At 56.0% G+C, this 19,052-nt stretch overlaps 1 protein-coding gene across 1 annotated transcript; it reads right to left on the reverse strand.

Annotated features, from left to right (window-relative positions):
- Positions 1-4,540: 4,540 nt before the first annotated feature.
- PTCH2 (patched 2) lies at positions 4,541-19,052 on the reverse strand. Its single transcript, XM_020987570.2, is given in 25 exon segments — positions 4,541-5,131; positions 5,223-5,432; positions 5,709-5,808; positions 5,981-6,123; positions 6,717-6,854; positions 6,957-7,123; positions 7,126-7,236; positions 7,316-7,496; positions 7,761-7,903; positions 7,996-8,299; positions 8,409-8,757; positions 8,991-9,109; positions 9,223-9,348; positions 9,440-9,532; positions 9,645-9,800; positions 9,911-10,042; positions 10,402-10,549; positions 10,704-10,825; positions 11,357-11,552; positions 12,067-12,158; positions 12,266-12,335; positions 12,484-12,673; positions 18,483-18,537; positions 18,539-18,661; positions 18,861-19,052. Coding segments are annotated over 25 exon segments (3,756 nt in total). The 5' UTR covers positions 18,909-19,052; the 3' UTR covers positions 4,541-4,891.

Consider the following 19,052-nt stretch of genomic DNA (forward strand, 5'->3'; position numbering starts at 1 on the left):
AAACATTTTCTAGCACACCTTGGGCAGCAACTCCCTGCACCCCAACCCAGCCATGGGCTGCAGAAGCGTCCCTATGCCTCCTTTGTATCTCTGGGGGAATTCAGCCATCACCCTGATCCTCCCGCAGGGCCCTGGCTCAGTGCCTTCCTGGCCCTTCCCTCCCTTTCACCTCAGTGGGTAGACAGCCCTCCATCTGTGCCTCCTCCTCAACCTCCCCCACCCTCATCCTCAGGCTCTCCAACCTTCCCTCCAGTGACTTCAAAAACTCTCCCCTCCCACCCAACCCCCTTATCCTTACCCCTGGTGAATTGTTTGTGCCAGAGATGTGCAAACTCACCATCCCCTGAGAGTACTGGTCCCTCCATCTCTTTTCCAAGCCCCACCCCCCTACACAAGTCCATTGACTGCAAGCCATCCCTCTGTTAGGTGCCGCTGCCTTTGAAGCATTCACTAGCAGGTAGTTCTCCCCCACCCCCATGGACTTCTTCAGGTTCAATAGCCCCGATTATTTCACCCAGTAGGTGTCTGGCAGTCCCCTCTCTGTCCTGGCTGCCCTCTTCCGGACATATACACTTTGTTTATATCTCTCCTAAACTGTGGTGCCCCCAACTGCCCAATCCTCCAGGTGAAGTCTGTCCAGTGTTGAGGACAGAAGGAGGGAGAAAGAAAACCAGCATTTATTAAGCACCTGCTATATGCTAGGCACCGTGCTAAGTGCTTTACAAACATCTCATTTGATAGAGCCCATTTTACAGATTTTACAGATGAGAAAAAAGGTAGACAGAAGTTAAGTGACTCCCCCGAGGCTACACAGTCTGAGGTCAAATTTGAACTCAGGTTTTCCTGACTTCAGACCCAGTGCTGTATCTTCTCTGGCACCACCTAGATACTGGGGGGATCCTCTCCTCCCAGTTCCTAGAAGCTGGTCCCCTCTTCATGTATTCCAGGATCCCATGGTGTATGTTGGTTGCCACATCACCCTGTTCACTCATGTTGAGCTTGTGGTCCACTACAACCCTCAGATCTTTTCCAAATAAACTTTTTTGAACCTCCTTTCTACCCAAGCTTTCAATGACTTCTTACTGCTTACCAAATAAAGTTTACACTTCTCAGCCTGGACCTTAGGGGCTTCCACAATATGGTGTGCCCCTACTTTGCAGCTCTATGTATTCCTGTCCTGTCATACTCTCTGTGCCCATCCAAACAAACTACTCTCTGCCCACTGAACAGAACCTTGGGCTTTCTAGCTTCTATGTCTTTGCTCAGGCTGTACCCTCCACTGAGCTTGCCTTTCCCACCTTCCCATCCTAGCTTCTCCCATTTCTCCAGCCCAGGCAGACCTTACACTTTGCCCATCTCTGAAGATTTTATAAGGCTGTGCTCTAGTTATCCACGCCGGTCCCCTATCCCCTACTGTACAGTATACTCCCTGAGGGCAAGCAAGAGTCAGAGCAAGGGGCCAGAATCCCCTCTCTCCCGTTTACACCCTTTGTAACTAAGTACGGAGCCTCTGACTCTGGGCTGTTTCTCCATCAGTGAACGAAGGGGCATTGCCAAGGAAATCAGGATACCGACCAGGCAGCTTTTCCAGCCTCCTCTCTTCTTCTCTGTGTCCCCCAGTGAGGTGTGCCCCGACCTTGGGAGTGGCAAGAGGGGGGTTGATGGCTTATAGGCTCAGAGTCAGGCAGAGCTGGACAAAGAGGAGGTGGGGGCAGGGGGAGCCAGAGGGTAGAAGCAAAGGAGGGAGCCAGTCAAAGTTAGTAAGAGGCATGTGGAGCGGATACCCACCCCCTTTCCCTCTGGGGACTGGGCAGTTAACCTTGTTTGTTGGGGGGTTTTTTTCTAGTTTAGTTCCTTGCTTAAGTATCTCAATGTACATTACGAATCTTATGTAAATGAGATACTGTTAAGCTGCTGACACATTCGCGTTATTGTTGAGATTCCTGAGAAAAAGGGATGGGGAACATGTCCAAGGAAGGGAGATATTGAAACAGGCTATAATTTGCAGAGTGTAATCTCTGGGTGTGGACTCGAGTTTCTGATTTCTTTTCACAGCTTCCTCGTGTATGGGAAATGTGTAGGAGTGGATACAGCACCACCAGCTGGCTCGGTTTCTTGGAGAGGAGAGCCCTTCCCAGAAGGGAAGGGCAAGAGAAAGAGACACACACAGACAGAGATGGATAGAGATAGACAGAGACAGACAGAAGACACAACACAGAGGAAAGAGACAGAGACAGAGGCAGACAGAGAGGCAGAGACAGACAGAAATAAAGACACACACAGAGGAGAGAGAGACAGAGACAGAAGGGGAGGGAGACAGACAGCAGAAAGAGAGAGAGAAGAGAGATGAGAGACAGACAGGGACAGAGGAAAGAAACAGAAATAGGCAGACAGAGGCAGAGAGGCAGAGTCAGACAGAAATAAAGACACACACAGAGGAGAGAGAGACAGAGACAGAAGGGGAGAGAGACAGACAGCAGAGAGAGAGAGAGAGATGAGAGACAGACAGGGACAGACAGAGGAAAGAGACAGAAATAGGCAAAGACAGAGGAGAGAGACAGAGAGACAGACACAGAGAGAGAGAGAGAGAGAGACAGACAGAGACAATCAGAGACAGATGGATAAAGGAAAGACAGAGACAGAGGCAGACATACAGAGACAAAGACACACAGAGGAGAGAGAGAGAGAGAGAGAGAGAGAGAGAGAGAGAGAGAGAGAGAGAGAGAGAGAGAGAGAGAGAGAGACAGAGACACACACAGAGAGGAGAGAGACAGAGACAGAGAGCAGTGTTACAAAAACCCAGAGGAGGAAGATATCCAGGCAGGGGGGGGGGGCAAATGCTGCAGGAAGCCCAAGGACAAGGACAGGAAAAGGCTACTAGATTTTGGCAGTTAAGAGATCCTTGGTGACTCTGGTGAGAACTGTTTCCATTGAATGATGAGGTCTGAAGCAGAGAGCTGAGAAGAGGGCAGAGGAAGTGGAGGCACCCACTGTAGATGGTGGGGTTTGGCTGAGAGGGCATGACAGTTGGAGGGGATGGCAGGATCCACTGAGTATCTCGGGAGAGGAAAGCAGTAAGGGAGGAGCCAGCAGATGGGGAGAAGTCAAAGATTAGAGAGAGGAGATGATTGTGAGGACAATTCTCTGGAGGAGGAGGAAGCAGGTCTCAGAGGAAGGCATCTTGGCTGGGAGAGGAAGGAAGTGCCCAAGCTCCCAGGCGTGTGCAGTGGGGACCACTTGGAGCCATGACTGGAGGGGAAGGGGGCCGGTGGGCGCCTGGAGCTTTGTCCTGGGTCGGGGGGCAGGCTGACTCCTGACGTCCTGTTGGCCTCCTGTCAGCCTCCTGTCAGTAGCTGCGCCCGGGTGAGTGGCTCCCTGAGGGCACCAGGGGCAGAAACATCACTAGGGATGGCCCTGGCTCCCTGTTTTTATCACATCTGTTAGAGGAGCCATTAGGCAGCACCTCAAATTAAGCAGGGATGCTACGGTCCTAGGCATTTGTTCTGGGGGGTCAATGACCAGAGACCTACCTCCTGCTGGACCTCAGTGGCCATGGAAATGGGCAAGCAAATTAAGACCTTCATGTCCACAAACAGGCTCCGAGTAGTGAAGCAGCCCAGTTCTAAGGCTGGAAGATGGACTCAGTGGCCACCAAGTCCAATATCCTCATTTTATAGATGAGGAAACTGAGGCCAGAAAGGTTGACTGGTCTAGGGTCATGCAGCCAGTTAGTGTCTGAAGTGGAATTTGAACTCTGGGCTTCTAGTCTCCAAGTCATGTTGCCTCATTGGGGGGCGGAGGTTATGCCTACAGGGCCTATGGTGTTGGGGTGGCCCAGGGAGAGGCAGGCACGTATGGGTATCAGCACCTCCTGGGTACCATCACTAAGCCAGTCTGGTGCCCAGCCTCTCCTGGGGAGCTGGAAGGCCCAGCTGTTTGCCCCTCTCCCTGACTTGGGACACAGGCTGAGGGCCAGCAGAACCTGGGCTCTGAACCAGAGGGGTCTGGAACCAAGTGACCCCAGCAGGGCTGCTAGGGACGTGGGGGCTAACTCCTGTGCAGCAGTCGGGAATTGCCCCACAGCATGTATATTATGTGTATTATGAGGGAGCTTTGGCCTGGGAAGTCCCTGCCAGGCCACAGACTTGCTGGACAGCTTGGGGCAAGGCCCAGCCCCTTTCCAGGTCTCAGTTTCCTCCTCCATCAGGTCAGGGGTGGGTGAGACAAGATCTCCCACTGAAGGGCAGGGGCAGGGGGGAGCTGAGGAAAGCTGGCCGAGTACTTGGAGCCATGGGGCCAGCACACCAGGGGGTTATCAGACTCATATCCAGAGCCACTGACCCGCCCCATAACCAGTCCCAGCCTTCCCACCCCATCCAGAAGGAGTCACTACCTGAAGGGCTGAGATGGGCCCCCAAGTATCAGCCTTGGTTCTGGGGCTGCCAATCCAGCTCTAGGCCAAGCCTCAGGGGATGGTGCTTGGACCTAGGCCCTGACCACGGCTCCCCTCCCCAACACCAGGAAGGCATCCCAGAGGGCATAGAGAATAGATAAGTATATATTTACTCTTTAAAAATAAGATTTACAGCTGAGCCATCAGCTTTACAAAAATAAATCTCTTCATATAAATAACTTCTGGGACAGGAGAGGGGCAGGTACAGACACAGACAGACAGTGGCTCCCACCCTTCAGAGGAAAGGACAGGGCTCCTGGGCAGGTGTCCCTGAAGCCCTCAGGGCAGCTGTGGAGGGGCCTGGGCCGAGGTGCTCAGGGACACCTGAACAGGTGGGTGGAGGAGCACACGCACACACACACACTCACACACTCCTCCCTTGGAGGCAGGTGATACTACAGCTTCGAGCTGCTTTGCACAGATGCTGCCAGGTCCATCCTAGCAGCGGGGGCCAGGTCCCTTGGGCTCTGTGGCCATAGGATGCCTGGGCTCCTCAGACACCTCCTGGACATAGCTGCCTGGCAGTGGCGGCGGGTGCAGGGCCACAGTGACTGAGGCCGTTAGAGTGGTAAAGGCGCCTGGGCCTGCATGCGGCCCCCAGCGGGCCTCGCTTCCCCCTGTGGCTGTGAGGGAGGGGAGGCCAGGGCCAGGAGGGCTGTCCTTGTATGTCTGTACCACCTGTGGGGGAGACAGAGGGCAGGGGGTGAGCCCCAGTGGGGTTTCAGCCACGGCCTTTCACTCTGCCTGCCACCCAGCCAAGTACTCTCACCGTGATGGTCGGGAAGCTGGGGTCCTTGCTGGCCTCCACCAAGATGTGGGAGTGAGCTGGGGGCAGGATAAAGGTGCTGGAGGCATCCCCTGCTCCTGTCTCAGGGCCCCTGAAGGCTGGGCTCGGGCCCAGGAAGAAGTGAGGAGGACTGAGGGGCAGTGATACTGGGTCAGGGCAGGGCGGGTGGCTGCCTCCATCTGGCAGAGATACCTGGGGGAAGCAGAAGGGAAATATGGGTCCAGAGCTGAGGTGAGCCAGGCTCACTTCCTCCTGTTGATTCATCTCTGAGAGGGGAGGGAGGCAGCAGAGACAGGCAAGAGAGGTCCCCAGACTGTGGGCAAGGGATGCCAGGGTGCCCATAGGGAATGGGGCAATAATGGATGTGTGTGTATGGAGGAGTCACTGGGACAAAGGCCCCATGATGGAGATAAGGGAGGGGGGCAATCCCCCAGTGGACAGCAGTGGATGAGGGGGTTGGGGAATCACCTGGGGTGGGGGTCCCAGGATGGACAGCAGCACAGGAAGCAGAACAAGCCCGTGAAGTAGACCCAGGCCCGTCAGAACCGTCAGCACCACAAAGAAGTACCTGGGGGAAGGGGCAGAGGGGGGTCCTTGTGTAAGGAGGGCACCCCCCAGGGGAGCATCACATGGTGCCCATATTGCCCAGGGCCTGGGGAGGAGGTGGGGATGTGTCTTGCTGGGGGCCGGGGCCGGGGCTGGAAAAGGGGACAGCTACAAGGGTTTGGAGATAGCCATACCTTACAATAAAATCAAAGTCTGAGCCAGCCAGCATGAGTAGTCCCAGCAGCGTGGACACGGCCCCATCCATCACAGGTGCAAACATGTGTTCCAAGGCCTGGGCTGAGCGTACATCCCGGCTGCCTGTGGCTGTCAGAAAGCCCTGGAGGGGGAAGGGGCCCAGAACTGGCCTGAACTAAGCCTCTGGGCTGGACACTTCTAGGGATAATCTGAGGGGAGGCCTTCAAAGTCTGAGCTGGCCTGGCTATTGCAAAGCCCCAAGAAGAGGGGAGAGCTGAGGTTCCCTTCCCAGCCTCCAGGGCATGGCAGGGGCTGGGGCTCTACTGGGATCAGCCAGGCTGGTGGGGTGATTTAGCTCCAGCATCTCAGAGCCCAAGGATCCTTTGGGAACACCTTAGTCCAATTAGGACCCGATCAGAAATCCCGCTACAACATCCTTGACAAATGAGCATCCCACCACTGAGCAGGGGGCCTCCAAGGAGGGGGAAGCCACTCCTCTCAGGAGTGGCCCAAGCTCTCCTTGGGGTCTTTTGGGGCGAAGCAGAGCTGGGATGGCTCAGAAAGCCAACTGGACCCTGTCACCCTCTGAGACTCAACTGATAGACATGGGGAGGGGAGGGTGTCACCTCATCTAGGGGATCCCCCCAACACACACACAGGATCCCATGGCGCCAAACTGGGCCAACACACAGCCCTCCTGGGCCCCAGGCTTCTGGGGAAAGGCCATCCACTTACCAGAGCCATGTGAGCCGTGAAGTCAACGCCAATGCCCACAGAGGCCACAAGAATTACCACAGGGATGGCACTAAGTTTGATGCCCAGGAAGCCCATGATGCCAAATAGCTCCACCGTCATCATGGACAGCACCAGCACCTGGAAGGGAGGAGGAAGGGGAGGAGGGTTGAGGGACGGGAATGCAGATGCTCTACTCTGGGCCAGGCACTGGGCCAAAGTGGGAGGGAAAGGGGCACTCACAATGAGCCCAGCCGTCCAGGGGCTGAGCAGCAGCAAGGCACAGAGCACGAAGGTGCAGGCCAGCAGCACACAGACGGCCAGCAGGAAGCAGCGCCGGAGGCCTAAGTACTGTTCCCAGAAGAGGAAGGGGGAGCCACTGGGGTAGGCTCGGATCCCACCCTGCCCGCCTCTTCACAGGCGGCCCGGGCCCCCTCAATGGCCTCCACAAAGTCCGCCGTCGTTCGGAGTCCGCTCAGCAGGAAGGGGAATTGGGCAAACTCCAGGGGCGGGGCTGCAGGGACTGTGGAGGGAGACTGGGTGAGCACGGGAGCCAGCGCAGGTTCCCGGGCCTGCCTGCCCCCCAGGCCCTCCTCACTCACTGTGCGAGCTCTCGCCCGTGCTGTCATATTTGTCGTGAAGCCACTCCGGGGGAGGGGGATAGAAGTTGGCTTGGGAGGCTGCCAGGCCCAAGGGGTCTCTGCTCACCCACACGGTCAGCCCGACATAGAAGAGCTCAGGCAGGATGAGGCCCTCTGCATCTACAAGCTTGCGCTTGCCCAGCTAGGAGGGAAGAGAGGGCTGAAGGCCGGCCCCAGCCCCCCTCCCAGAAGCTCGGCGCTGGAAGGCATGGAGGGGCTGGCCAGACGGTCTCGATCCCACATCCTAAACCCCTTCCCCTCAGGACTAGCCCTCCTCAGTAGAAAGGCCGTGAGTGAACACTGGATGAGAGGCTTACTGCAGAGCCTCACGCGTAGGAGGCACTTCATAAATGTGGATTGGATTGGATTGGCTCATCCCTGCCTGTGGGACCAGGCCTCCACTCACCTGGCTATAGTCCAGGGGCTCCTTGGCATCTCCCGTCTGGATGAGCAGCCTGTAGGCCAGGGCACCATCCTCAGAACCGTTGCGGCATGACTGGCGTGTGATGCGGCCAGCTGCCCAGTCCTGGTCAAAGGCAGCCTGGATTCCTGCAGGGAGGGCAGACAGATAGAAGGTCGGGGCAGGCCAGCCAGCCCAGGCCTCTGGGCCCTCTCCATCCCAGTCATCCCTGGAGCCTTACCCTGGAGCCAGGCACTGTAGCGATGCAGCCAACTTCGGGGAGGCTGTGGTGCCAGCACAGATTTGAGGGCGCTGAAGCGGCTGTGCAGATCCAGCAGGGCCCTCTGGGAGCGGGCATAGTCAAAGCCGCCCTGGGTCACCAGGGCCACCTCGTACAGGGAGAAGTACTTGATCTGGGCAGCCAGGAAGTCATATTCCTTCGTGCCCCGGGGCACCACATCTGTCAGGGTCAGCCCGTCCTGCACCCGGGTGGCTCCATACAGGCTCAGTCCCAGCAGGGCCCCGAACAGCACCAGGACCAGGCCCTGGGGGGAGAATGTCTATGAAGGCTGGGCAGGCAAAAGGGATCGCCCAGGGACTCAAAGTTGAGCGACCCTCCCCACCCTTAATCTGCTCAGCTATCACTATGGGTACCTTGGTTCGCGGCTGCAGCAGCAGGGGTGCATACTGACATCGGGCAAATCGAGACAGGTTCCAGCGGGCACAGGGCAGTGGCCGGCACACCTGCCCCCGTCCTGTCCCAGCTACCTGACCCAGCAAGTCTCTTGTTGAACCCATGGGGCCAAAGAGCTGGGAGCCCAGAGGCTCAGTGGGGAGAGGTGCCAGGTGTGTTGTGGGGGGCAGGATGGTGACCACGTGCTGGCCGGCAGTATCACAACGGGCGAAGGCCTGGACTGTAGCTGTAAGATGGGCCCCACTTCTGGGCATCTGGACTTCCCCTAGCTCCTGGGGCTGGATCTGAATCACCCGGGAAGAGCAGGGGCTGGAAGAGACACGGGAAGGTCCCCATGACACATCCATGTCCTCTGCTGGGGAGGGACACAGGGCAGGAGGGAGGGACTTGGCTCCAGGATGGCACAGTCTTGCTGCTGAATGCCCATCTACACCACTGAGGCACAGTCAGGAAGAGCACGAGCTGGGGGGGAGGCAGAGGGAGGAACTTGAACCTGTGCCTCCCAAGGGATCTCCCCCAGCCCCCAGCCCACCCCCACATACCTGGAGAAGCAGCAGAGCACATCCAGCCTCTGCCGATGCCGCCGGTGCAGATCCAAGCTGAGGATGGCCGGGAAGATGAACAGGACACCAGTGAAGTTACAGCTGACCACCACCGCAGCCTAGAAGGGTGAAGGGAGGCAAGGGGGGGCTCAGAGCCATGTGGGCCCTGCTCTCCTTCCTCCTCCTCCTCACCCCCACCCCGCCAGCTGCGGGCAGCCTCAGGGCCCCTCACCTGCAGGGAGAAGGCACGAAGGGCAGGGATGGGGACCAGGGCTGCCATAAAGAAGGCAACCAGGTTGTTGACAGAGGTGAGAGCTACGCTGGTGCCCATGCGCTGCAGACACTCGCCTGTCCGCTCCTGCCATGGACAGAAGCTGTTACTAGGGCTGCCACAGGAGGTGTGTGTTAGGATCAGGGAGGGGACGAGCAGGACCCAGCCAGGGGCTCACCTGCAAGGGCGTGCCAGACGGGGGTTCAGTGAAGGCATGGGCCAGCAGAAACATGTCATCCACCCCAATGCCCAGGGCCAGGAATGGAAGCACCTGGGGGAGGGTCAGAGAGAGGGGTGGGTGTCAGTGGCTGGAGGCTCCAGGGATAGGACCTAGTCTTCAAGGGCAGCCTTGACCTTCAAGCCCCTCGGGAAAGAAACCATACCTGGGTTGTGGCAGCATTGAAGGTCATACCCAATAGTGAGCAGAGGCCAAGGCCAGAGGCCACAGACAGAGCAACCAGCAGGACCCCAGCCAGGCCAACAGCCCCCTGGGACTTGGAGCAATCCCAACGGAGCATGGTCACACAGGCATAGGCCAGCTGAGGAGAGAGAGAGGGGTCAGGGCTGGGTCAGGGAGGTACCAGGTCATCCCCGCTTCAAGGAGCCCTAAGCAATGGGGTACTTCTCAAGCTGGCATGGCCCCACTTACCATGAGGAGGTAGCCACCAGCCACACGGACAGCGCTGATGTCAGAGAAGGAGCGTAGAAGGTCATCCAGGGTGGTAGCAGAGAAGGCATGGATCTGCTGAGATGCATTCTGGGGCACTGATTGCTGTGCCAGCTAAAACGGGACAAGGGCACGGTGGTCAGAGGGGGGGATGAAGGAGAAACAGTGGGCAGAAGAATGGAGGGGACATGGGGGCCAGCCAGAGGGATGGAGGGGCTGTGGGGGCCAGCCAGATGGATGGAGGGGGTGTGGGGTCAGATAGAGGGATGGAGGGGCTGTGGGGCCAGCCAGAGGGATAGAGGGGGTGTGGGGGTCAGACAGAAGGATGGAGGGGCATGGGGATTAGGGGGACATGAAGTGGGAACAGCAGTTACATGGGGGATGAAGGGGTAATGGTGGTCAGATGGGGAGTTGGGGGGGGTCCAAGGATGGGTGGAAAGGGCAGGCCCAGATCTCTGCCCCGCCCCACTGACCTCCACAAAGCGCCTCTGCCAGGCCTGGAGCACAGCGCCGGCCTGGGCCTCGCTCCAGCTGATGTCATGGGTCTCATAGTCTCCTCGGTAATGGTCGTACAGCTGCCTAGGGCTCATGAGCAGAAAGGTGCTCTGCAGGGCTTCCGCACTGGGGGAGAGGAAGGGGAGCAGAGGGTGTCACTGACCTGGCTGCCCAGAGATGCTGCCTGCCCCCCTTCCCGCCCAGCCCTCGTGACCCTGCCCACTGAGCAGCCCCTGAGCCACAGGGACCCCCCACCCCCCCTCCCTCGGGGGCTCCCCACCTGAGCAGCCGGCCCTGAGGACTCCTCACCGGGCTCCCCAGCAGCAGCTCCTCCTGCCAGTGCATAAACTTGCGTGAGAAGCCGTGGCAGCCACCACTCAGCTCCCGGGCAATGTCTGGGACCTGAGGAAGACCAAGAGGGTGGGCTATACCCTGGGGGTGACAGAGCAGATGGGTAGGGCTTGATGCCCAGGGGACTTGGCACAGGGACAACTCTCCTTCCTTTGGGAAGATGTTGTCTGGAATGGTCTAGCCCAGGAGCTCTCAAACTTTGGGGTCTCTTAGTGGTTGGACCCACTTAGAAAGCCCTTGGTAAAGAAAATAGTCGGTGAGTGTCCCAGACCTAGAAAAAGAGCCAGCCTGGATGGGCCCTGATTGACCACCCAGCTCAGGCACCTGGGGTGGGTGGGGGCAGGTGGACCCATGCCTGGGTTCCACAAACTCATCTGTTTTTAGTTTTTGTTTATTTCTCCCCCTATTCCTTTCTCTTAATTTCACAGTTCAAGCTCCAAGTGAAAAGTTCCAAGCTCAAGTGAAGCAAGGGGAAAAAGGATTGGTCCTCACTTGGGCTATGCTGCTGGGTGGGGCTGGTGGCCCTTGGGGTGGGGGTCCCTGGGCTCCCTTTCATGATCCCTTCCTCCCACACTCACATACCTGCCTGCTATGGTGATTAGGTGCACTCACTGGGCACTGGGGGTCATCAGGGTGCAGGCAGGGCCGCCCAACATAGGCCTGGCCCACCTGGGCTTTGTCCAGGAGCTCCCGGAAGCCCTCGAGGGAGGCAAAGGGGCCCAGTTCTTCCAGAAGTTGCTCAGGGTCCAGGTTGGTCCACTGAATATCAGGTCGGCCCCTAGACCAGGAAAGAGGGAGGAAGGCTTGTGAATCCCCACTTCTACCCCTGGACCCTCACTCCTGCTCCTGGTTTCTCCCCCTAAATTTCAGTTGTTTCATTATTTGCATAACTACCTCTCTCTGAGGGACAGGGGACAGATCTTCCAAAGCCCCCAACCCACAGTGGAGGTACAAGGTGGAGGGTGGAGGCCTGACTGGCTAAGATTGGGCAGGGGCTCCTGGCTAGGGAGGGGCTGGTTCATGACCCTCATTTCTACCTATGTGCATATGCCTAGACACAGACCGATGCCCATAGGTCTGGCCAGAGACAGTCTGCCATGCATTGCATGTGTGGTGTGCCCTTCCGTAGGAGCACCTGTCACCCAGTTTACTTCCCAACCATACCCAGCAGGACAGCCTCTGCCAGGATGAGGATGCTCAGAGGCCCGGCTGTAGCCCTGGGCCACTCCCCTGTCCTGGATGGCCAGGTGCCCCCTCAACCCAGGGTGGAGAAGAAAGACAGTATCACTCACGGCAGGTACGCAGAGCCCCCCTGAAGTTTGGCTCCGTCCCAAAAGCAGTCCAGTGGGGTGAGGATCACACAAGGAAACAGCTTCTCGATCATCTGCCAGAAAAGTGTGCCCTGGTCAGGCTCCTTTGCCTGGGTTGCTAGCCTCCTTTCCCCTCCACCCTTCCCCAGCTGCCTCCTGCCAGACTCCTCTGACCACTTACCCGCTCAATCATCCCATTCTCAATGACAGGGACACCAGCCTTATAGCAGATTTTGTTCAGATCCCAGGACCTAGAAGGAAGTAGGTGAGATGGAAGGGTTGTGAGGAGGGGTCCCTGAATTAAGGCCCTCCCCGATCCCAAGCCCTGGTCACCCCCAGCTCTAGTCCTCCTGGCCTAGCCCCACCCCGCCCCAACTCTGGCCCAGGCCCCAGACTCACTTTCCATAGAGGGAAACTTGGACTTTGCTAGCTGCCAAGGCGGCCTGCAGGTGAAGGCCCAGAGCCTCCGGAGTGAGGACGCTTTCACTGGCTGCACGGGCAGTCTGGATCAGGGTCTGGGAGGTGTACACAGCCTCTTCCCCAAGCTTTTCCTTTGTGTAACGTAGCTCCTGGCTCACCCGGCTGCCCACTGTCTCCAGCACAGAGGAGGAGGAAGGTACCAGGTCAGCCCCAAGTGCTGGGTGACCCCAGCCTGCCCCAGCCCACTCACTCCCGGTCCTGGCTTTGGCACTACTATACAGTAAGCCCCCTGCCCTAAGCATGGCAGTGGGAGAGATACAAGGAGCCCAGCTGGCTCTTCTCCTGAAGAGCTCATAGCTTAGCAGAAGGGGAGGAGGCACAGACAGAAACCCCTCAAACATCCACAGGCGAAAGCCGCCTGCGGCCAGGATCACTGCCTAGCTGAGGGCATCAGCGCTGGCTCTCTAGGAAGAGATGCTAAGAGCAGAGGACACAGGGTCAAGGAGGGAAGGGAAGGAAAAAAGGACAGGAGGCATCTCCTGGGGAGATCCTGGAGGCCAATGGGACCACAGAAGGAAGAAATGAGGCCGGACAGCCAGACTCTGGATGGCTCTGGGATTCAGACTGAGCTACCCCAGGGCTTTTATTCACTTAACTGTGTGGGGCCAGGGAAGGTTGAGAAACAAAGTCTATATGCCTAGGACCAGAGAGTTACAGAAGAAAGTGGAGGAGGGGGAGAGTTCAGGGTTCGGAGGTGCTCATGAGGTCAGTAAGTAAGAATCGTCAGAGTAGATACAGAGAAGGCTTGAGCCTGGGCTGGATGGTGTGGAAGAGGCTTGGCAGAAAGTACTCAGCTGGATGAAGGGTACCTCCAGGGGCTTACAATAAGGGCTCAAGGTTCTTTGGTGTTTTACAAACACTTTCATTTGTAATGGAATACTGTTGTGCCATAAGAAATAATGAGCAGGTCAGGAAAACCTGGCAAGATTTACATAAACTGACACAAAGTGAAGTGAACAGAACCAGGTGAACATTGTATACAGTAACAGGAGCATTGTGCCACGATCAACTGTGAATGACTTAGCTATTCTCAGTAACACAATGATCCAAGACAATTCCAAAGGACTTATAATGAAAAATGCTATCCACCTCCAGAGAAAGAACTGAGTCTGAATACAGATTGAAGTAGGCCATTTTTTACTTACTTTAATTTTTTTTTTGTGGATTTTTTTCCCTTTTGGTCTGTCTTCACATGACAATTGTAGAAATATGTTTTGTGTGATTGCATATGTATAACTTATATCAAATTGATTACTGTCTCAGGGAGAAAAGGCAAGAGAGGGAGAGAGAAAATCTGGAATTCAAACTTTTAAAAAATTATTGTTAAAAATTGTCTTTACATGTAATTGGGGAAAAATTAAAATCTTATTTAAAAAACTCACTTCCGTTTGAGCGAAGCTTACCACAAGCCTGGGAAGCAGATATCACAGGTGTTATTAACCCCATTTTGCAGTGTTGGAAACTGAGGCTCAGAGAGAGGTCACTTGGCCATTGTCACATAGCTGGAGTGATTTGAACTCCAATATAGTCCTTAGCCCACCAGATGTAATGTGGAGGCTCGGGGAGAGAGATCTAAAGGCTTGGAGGTTATGAGCATACAGGGGATAATGATGGCTGGAGCTGGGAGCCAGGAGCAAGGAAGGGTGCAAAGAGATGAAAGGGTTCAATGTAAAGAAAACCTTCCTCATGATGAGTGCCCCCTGAAGAGCACCTGGCTGCTCAGGAAGGTGGTGAGTTCCCCTGCATAAGAAGTCTGCAAAAAGCGTCTGGATGGCTATGAGTTATATGTGCTTCTGGGGCCCACCCAGCTGTGAGCTACCAAAGGGGAATAAGATTATAAAGGCATTGGGCAATGCCCTCTGCACCACCCCCTTTCTTAAAGGGTTAGGGTTAGATGGAAGAAAGGTCAGGACATGTAGGGGAAAAGTAATTTTTAGAAAAACCCAGAGAATAGTGTCACTGAATCCAGGGGAGAATCACTGGCAACAGCTGCTGCAGCGGGACCGAAAAGGCTCCATCTGAGAAATCCTCCTGCACCAGGCTTTGCTGGGAGGGACGTGGATGATGGTGGCAGATGAGAAGAGGGACATAGAGCTGGGCATCTGGAGATAAAAGAAGGTCCAGGGTCCTGCCCTAATGAGTTTGGGCCTATCCAAGTGACCTTGGGGCTCTAGAAACATTCTAGGAGGCAGGCTAGCAGGCTGAGGATGGCAGCAAGAATGCTAAAGGCTGAGGAACACTTCAGTGAGATGGCAGTGAGGAAGGGGAGACTCAAGGGCCCTGGGCTTCCCCCACAGAAGGCTGGCAAGCAGCAAATGAGAGGAGGTAAGTCCACCTGCACTAGTCCGAGGGACAGACGAGGTCTAACCAGGGACGGCTTCCCTCCTGGTCAGAAGGGAAGGAATTAGTGATGGAAAGGGAGAGACTGAAAATAAGGGAAAGAGAAGGGATGAATGAGAGAAAGAATGATGCCCTCAGAGTGCTTAGGGCCCTCAGAAGTACCCAGTTCAGTCTCTAGAGATAGCAGCCCTGGCCAGTGAGTGTCCAGCCTCTGCTTAAATAGTAACTAGCTAGCATTTACTAGTTTGCAAAGCATTGTGCAAATATTCTCTCATTTGATAGACCTCCAGAGATGAGAAGCTCACTACCTCCTGAGGCAGCCAATTCCACTTTGGGTCAGCGTCTCAACCTGCCTTTCTGTACTGCTCCCCACCTCTGCCCCCAGTTAATTCCTACTATTGAATCTATGCTCCCCAGGGCCCCTTGACTTTCATGTACCCCAACAGTTCCACGTTCTGCCGAGTTTTCACCCCCTCATCCCAAGGACCATCTCTTTTCCAAGCTAATGTAGTGGATAGAGCCCAGAATTTGGAATTAGAAGACACGAGTTTGAATCCCGCCTTGGACATTTGCTAGGTATGTGAGCCCAGACAAAATGTTTAACCTCTCTCTCAGTTTCCTCATTTGTAAAATAAGGATGATAATAATAGCACCTATCCCACAGAGTAGTTATAAAAATCAAATGAGTTTATACACTATATCTATTCACCCATATATGAAAATTACTTTGCAAATCTTAAAAGTTCTACTTGCTGTTAACAGGAAGACCTGGGTTCAAATCCTGCCCTCAGTACTAACTAGCTGAATGACCCTGGACAAGTCACATAACTTCTCTCTGGTCTTCAGTCCCTGCATCTGTACAGTGAGGGGGAAGGGGAGTCCCTTCTTCTCTATGATGTTCTATGAGCCCCAATATCACAAATCCCTCCAAGCTTGATCTTCACTGAGGCCCTTCAGCATGCTTGTATTCCTCCCTCCTTGGGGTGCTCCCCAGATTATGCAATGTGCTTTGGGATCTGGAGTTAAAGGACCTGTGATCACTTTACTGTGACCCCGGGTAAATCCCTTGACTTTTCTGGGTCTTGAGTCCTTCCTTGCCCACAAAATAAGGGGTGGGGTGGCTGGTGCTTTCCAGCTTCCACATGTATGAGCCTGTGGTCCTTCCTAAACTGTGGCAGAAGTGGACATTGTCCTCCAGCTGTGATCGGTCACTGGGCCCATTACCTTCCTGCTCAGAGCCACCATACTGGCCTAAGGTGTCCTCCCCTTCCTTAGCCTCCTGTTCATACCGATGACTCTCACTAAACTTGAGTACCCTGGGGATGCCCAAGAATCTAGGATATGGGTGGTGGCAAGGGAAGCAGGTGTTGTGGCTAGCCTAGCATGGGGCCGAGGGGGCCAGCTGCTTTAGGCTTTCAGGTCCAAAAGGATATGGCTCCACTAGTCATAGGTAGCAACATTTCTGTCTGAAGGATGGGAGATACTGTGTCACCTGCCATAAGCGAGGCTCCACCACCCCAGCACCCAGACATAGGACCCCACCAGAGCCTTGGACACAGAGGCCAGGGAGGCTCATGAAGGGGTACATAACTCAAGAAGAAGTCTTCTCCACAGGCAGGGCCTCCCAAACCAGCTCTTTTCCCCTCTTCCCTCCCCCCTTCCAGTGCTTTTGGGTGTTCTTTGGCCCCTCCCTTCCTCCCATGTCTCCAGGCTTTAAGAATGTCACCCTCCCAGAGAGACCACCCAGATCTTCCATTCCCACTGCTGCCACCCCAGTTTGGATCTTTAATAGCGACCACTGGGACCCCCACAATACATTCCTGACTCATCTGGCTTTTTCGCTACTTAAAGCTCAGTTCTGACTTAATTCCTCCACTCAAAAGTCTTCAGTGGCTCTTTACTGGCTACAGTCAGAATCTAGACCCAGCCTGTCAACCTGGGGCCTGATAAGGCCTGCTCCCTATCCCTCAGTCTACCCTATCTAGCCTTATCTCTTAATGCTTCCCCCACTTTAAGGTCTCCAGACCAAACTGGATCTATGCTGCCAGCACAATGCTACCAGCACTCACACCCCAAGTCACTCCTTACACTACTACTGTGACTATCCTGAGCCCCCCTTTCCCAGTGTTGTCCCATACTCACATTTGTCCCCAACACCACGTGCTACATCACTGTAGTTTTTCTTGCAATTTGTTTTTCAGCCAGGGTGAGGGCAGCATGCCTAGCCCCACTGTGGTCAGAAAGGAGCTGTAATGTGTGTGATGTGGGACAAGGAGAGAACACAGACCCTGTGTGAGCAGGATGGGGATGAAGGAAAGGGACTGATGACCTGGAGAGAGTGAGGAAAAGTCAACAGAGAGATCAAGAGAAGTCTCCAGGTCAGAAGAGAAAGGCCTATCATACAGAGATAGCTGTGATACAAGAGAGACACAAAGCTGAACAGTGACGGCCATGTTCACGTGTAAGTGTGAGATGCGTGGGATGGTGGGGAAACTGCATAACCAGGCTAACTTGGATGGTAAAGGGAAGATAGAAGGGCTTATGTATACTCAGAGATGGAGGATGAGGAACAGCAGCCCTTGTACTGGGCACCCTGAGTAAGGATATAGGAGACCCAAGCAGGAAGAAGGTCACTGGAGAAACTACAGTCCAGTGCCTCTTCTCCCAGTCCAGGAGGGCCTGGAAACAGCCCCTATTTTTCCCAGTTGGCTTCATCTCTCTCCCTGATATTGATGGGTAGGTCAGACCCCTGAGCCCACTCCCTAGGAGACCCTAGAGCAAAGCCTCAGCTGGAACAGCTTTGAAGGTGGGGGACACAAAAATAAGGGGGGTCTTGGGGACCCTCTAAATCTGAGCAGTAGAGAGTTGGGCAAGATTTGTGCTCCTTCTGCCAGCCAGGATGAAGGGCCATGGAGGTTCAGGGGGGTCCTGTCCCTGGGACATAAAGCAAAGCCCCTTGAGCTGGGTGCCACCCAGGAGGAGAAAAGTTTCTTCTAGGAACAAGGCCCCTTGCTGAGCCTGGGAAGCAGGTGGGGGGGCCGCTTGAGCTGCTTGGAGGGGGGCAGCCCCATGGAGCTGGGCAGGGGAGGGGGAGGAAGGAGGCTTCTATTATGGCAGGAAATCCAGGAGCCATTTGGGACCACCCAGGCAGCCGTGGGGCTCAAGTGCACGCTGAGGCTGAAGCAAGCCTGGCTGGGAGGAGGCAGGCGCACATTGGGAAAGAACCATCTGGTCTGAACCCTGCACTGATAAGGGGGGTGAGACTCCGACCTGGGGGGGAGGCGGCAGGAATGCCACCTTCCCACCGAAGGAGGAGTGGGGGGTGGGGGACCACCAGTGGTCCGGGTAGAAGAGAAAGAAGGAATCAGATGAACTTATTAAAAATAAAGACACCATTTTGATCAGACGTTTCCACCAGGAAAGGAAGCTCTTTGCTCCTGCCTGACCGTGCCCGCAGCCCGCTGAGGTCCACGCTGTTGGGCTCACACCCTATGTTTGACAGGTCAGCTGGGACGAACCATCAAAGCCCATGACTGCCCCTCGTGCCCCACCCCCAAGGCCAGGCCAGGTAGTCTCACCTTCCACCCAGAGGCGCTCCAGGTCTGTCTCCACGGCAGCCCCACGCAGGCCCAGCGGCGAGGGCCCCGAAGGCCAGCAGCCCCACGAAAAGCACCTTGCCACAGTGCCGCTGGATCGCGCAGCCCAGGCTGAAGAGCAGGCCACCCACGTGGGCGCGCAGCCAGAGAGGGGCCCGGCCCTGCGGGGGAGAGGCAAAGAGAGAGCCCCGTGGGGCAGCACAGGGGTGAGCTGGTGGGCCACACGCACGCGTGGACATCCCCCACGCATGTCCACAGATGCCCATCCGGCAGCCGCGGCGGCAGATGAAGCTGAGCTGCCTCCTTTTCCATACCCAAGCCCATGCGCGCCCACCTGTCACGCTCCCCTGGCTGGCTCACCTGCGCGGAAGGCGCGGGGCCGGAGGTCAGCAGCTCCCCCGGGGCCATGCCGGGCCGGGCAGCCCCGCGTTACCGGCACGGCGGCTCGGGCTCGGGTTCGGGTTCCATCCTCCGCTCGCAGCTGACCCCGGCCCCAGCCCGACGCCGCCCAGCTCCTCTTGCTCTGCTCCTCTTGCTCTGCTCAGCCCGCAG

Source organism: Phascolarctos cinereus, unplaced genomic scaffold (genome assembly GCF_003287225.1).
Source record: "Phascolarctos cinereus isolate Bilbo 61053 unplaced genomic scaffold, phaCin_HiC Scaffold_5;HRSCAF=322, whole genome shotgun sequence".
In the NCBI taxonomy this organism is placed as follows: domain Eukaryota; kingdom Metazoa; phylum Chordata; class Mammalia; order Diprotodontia; family Phascolarctidae; genus Phascolarctos; species Phascolarctos cinereus.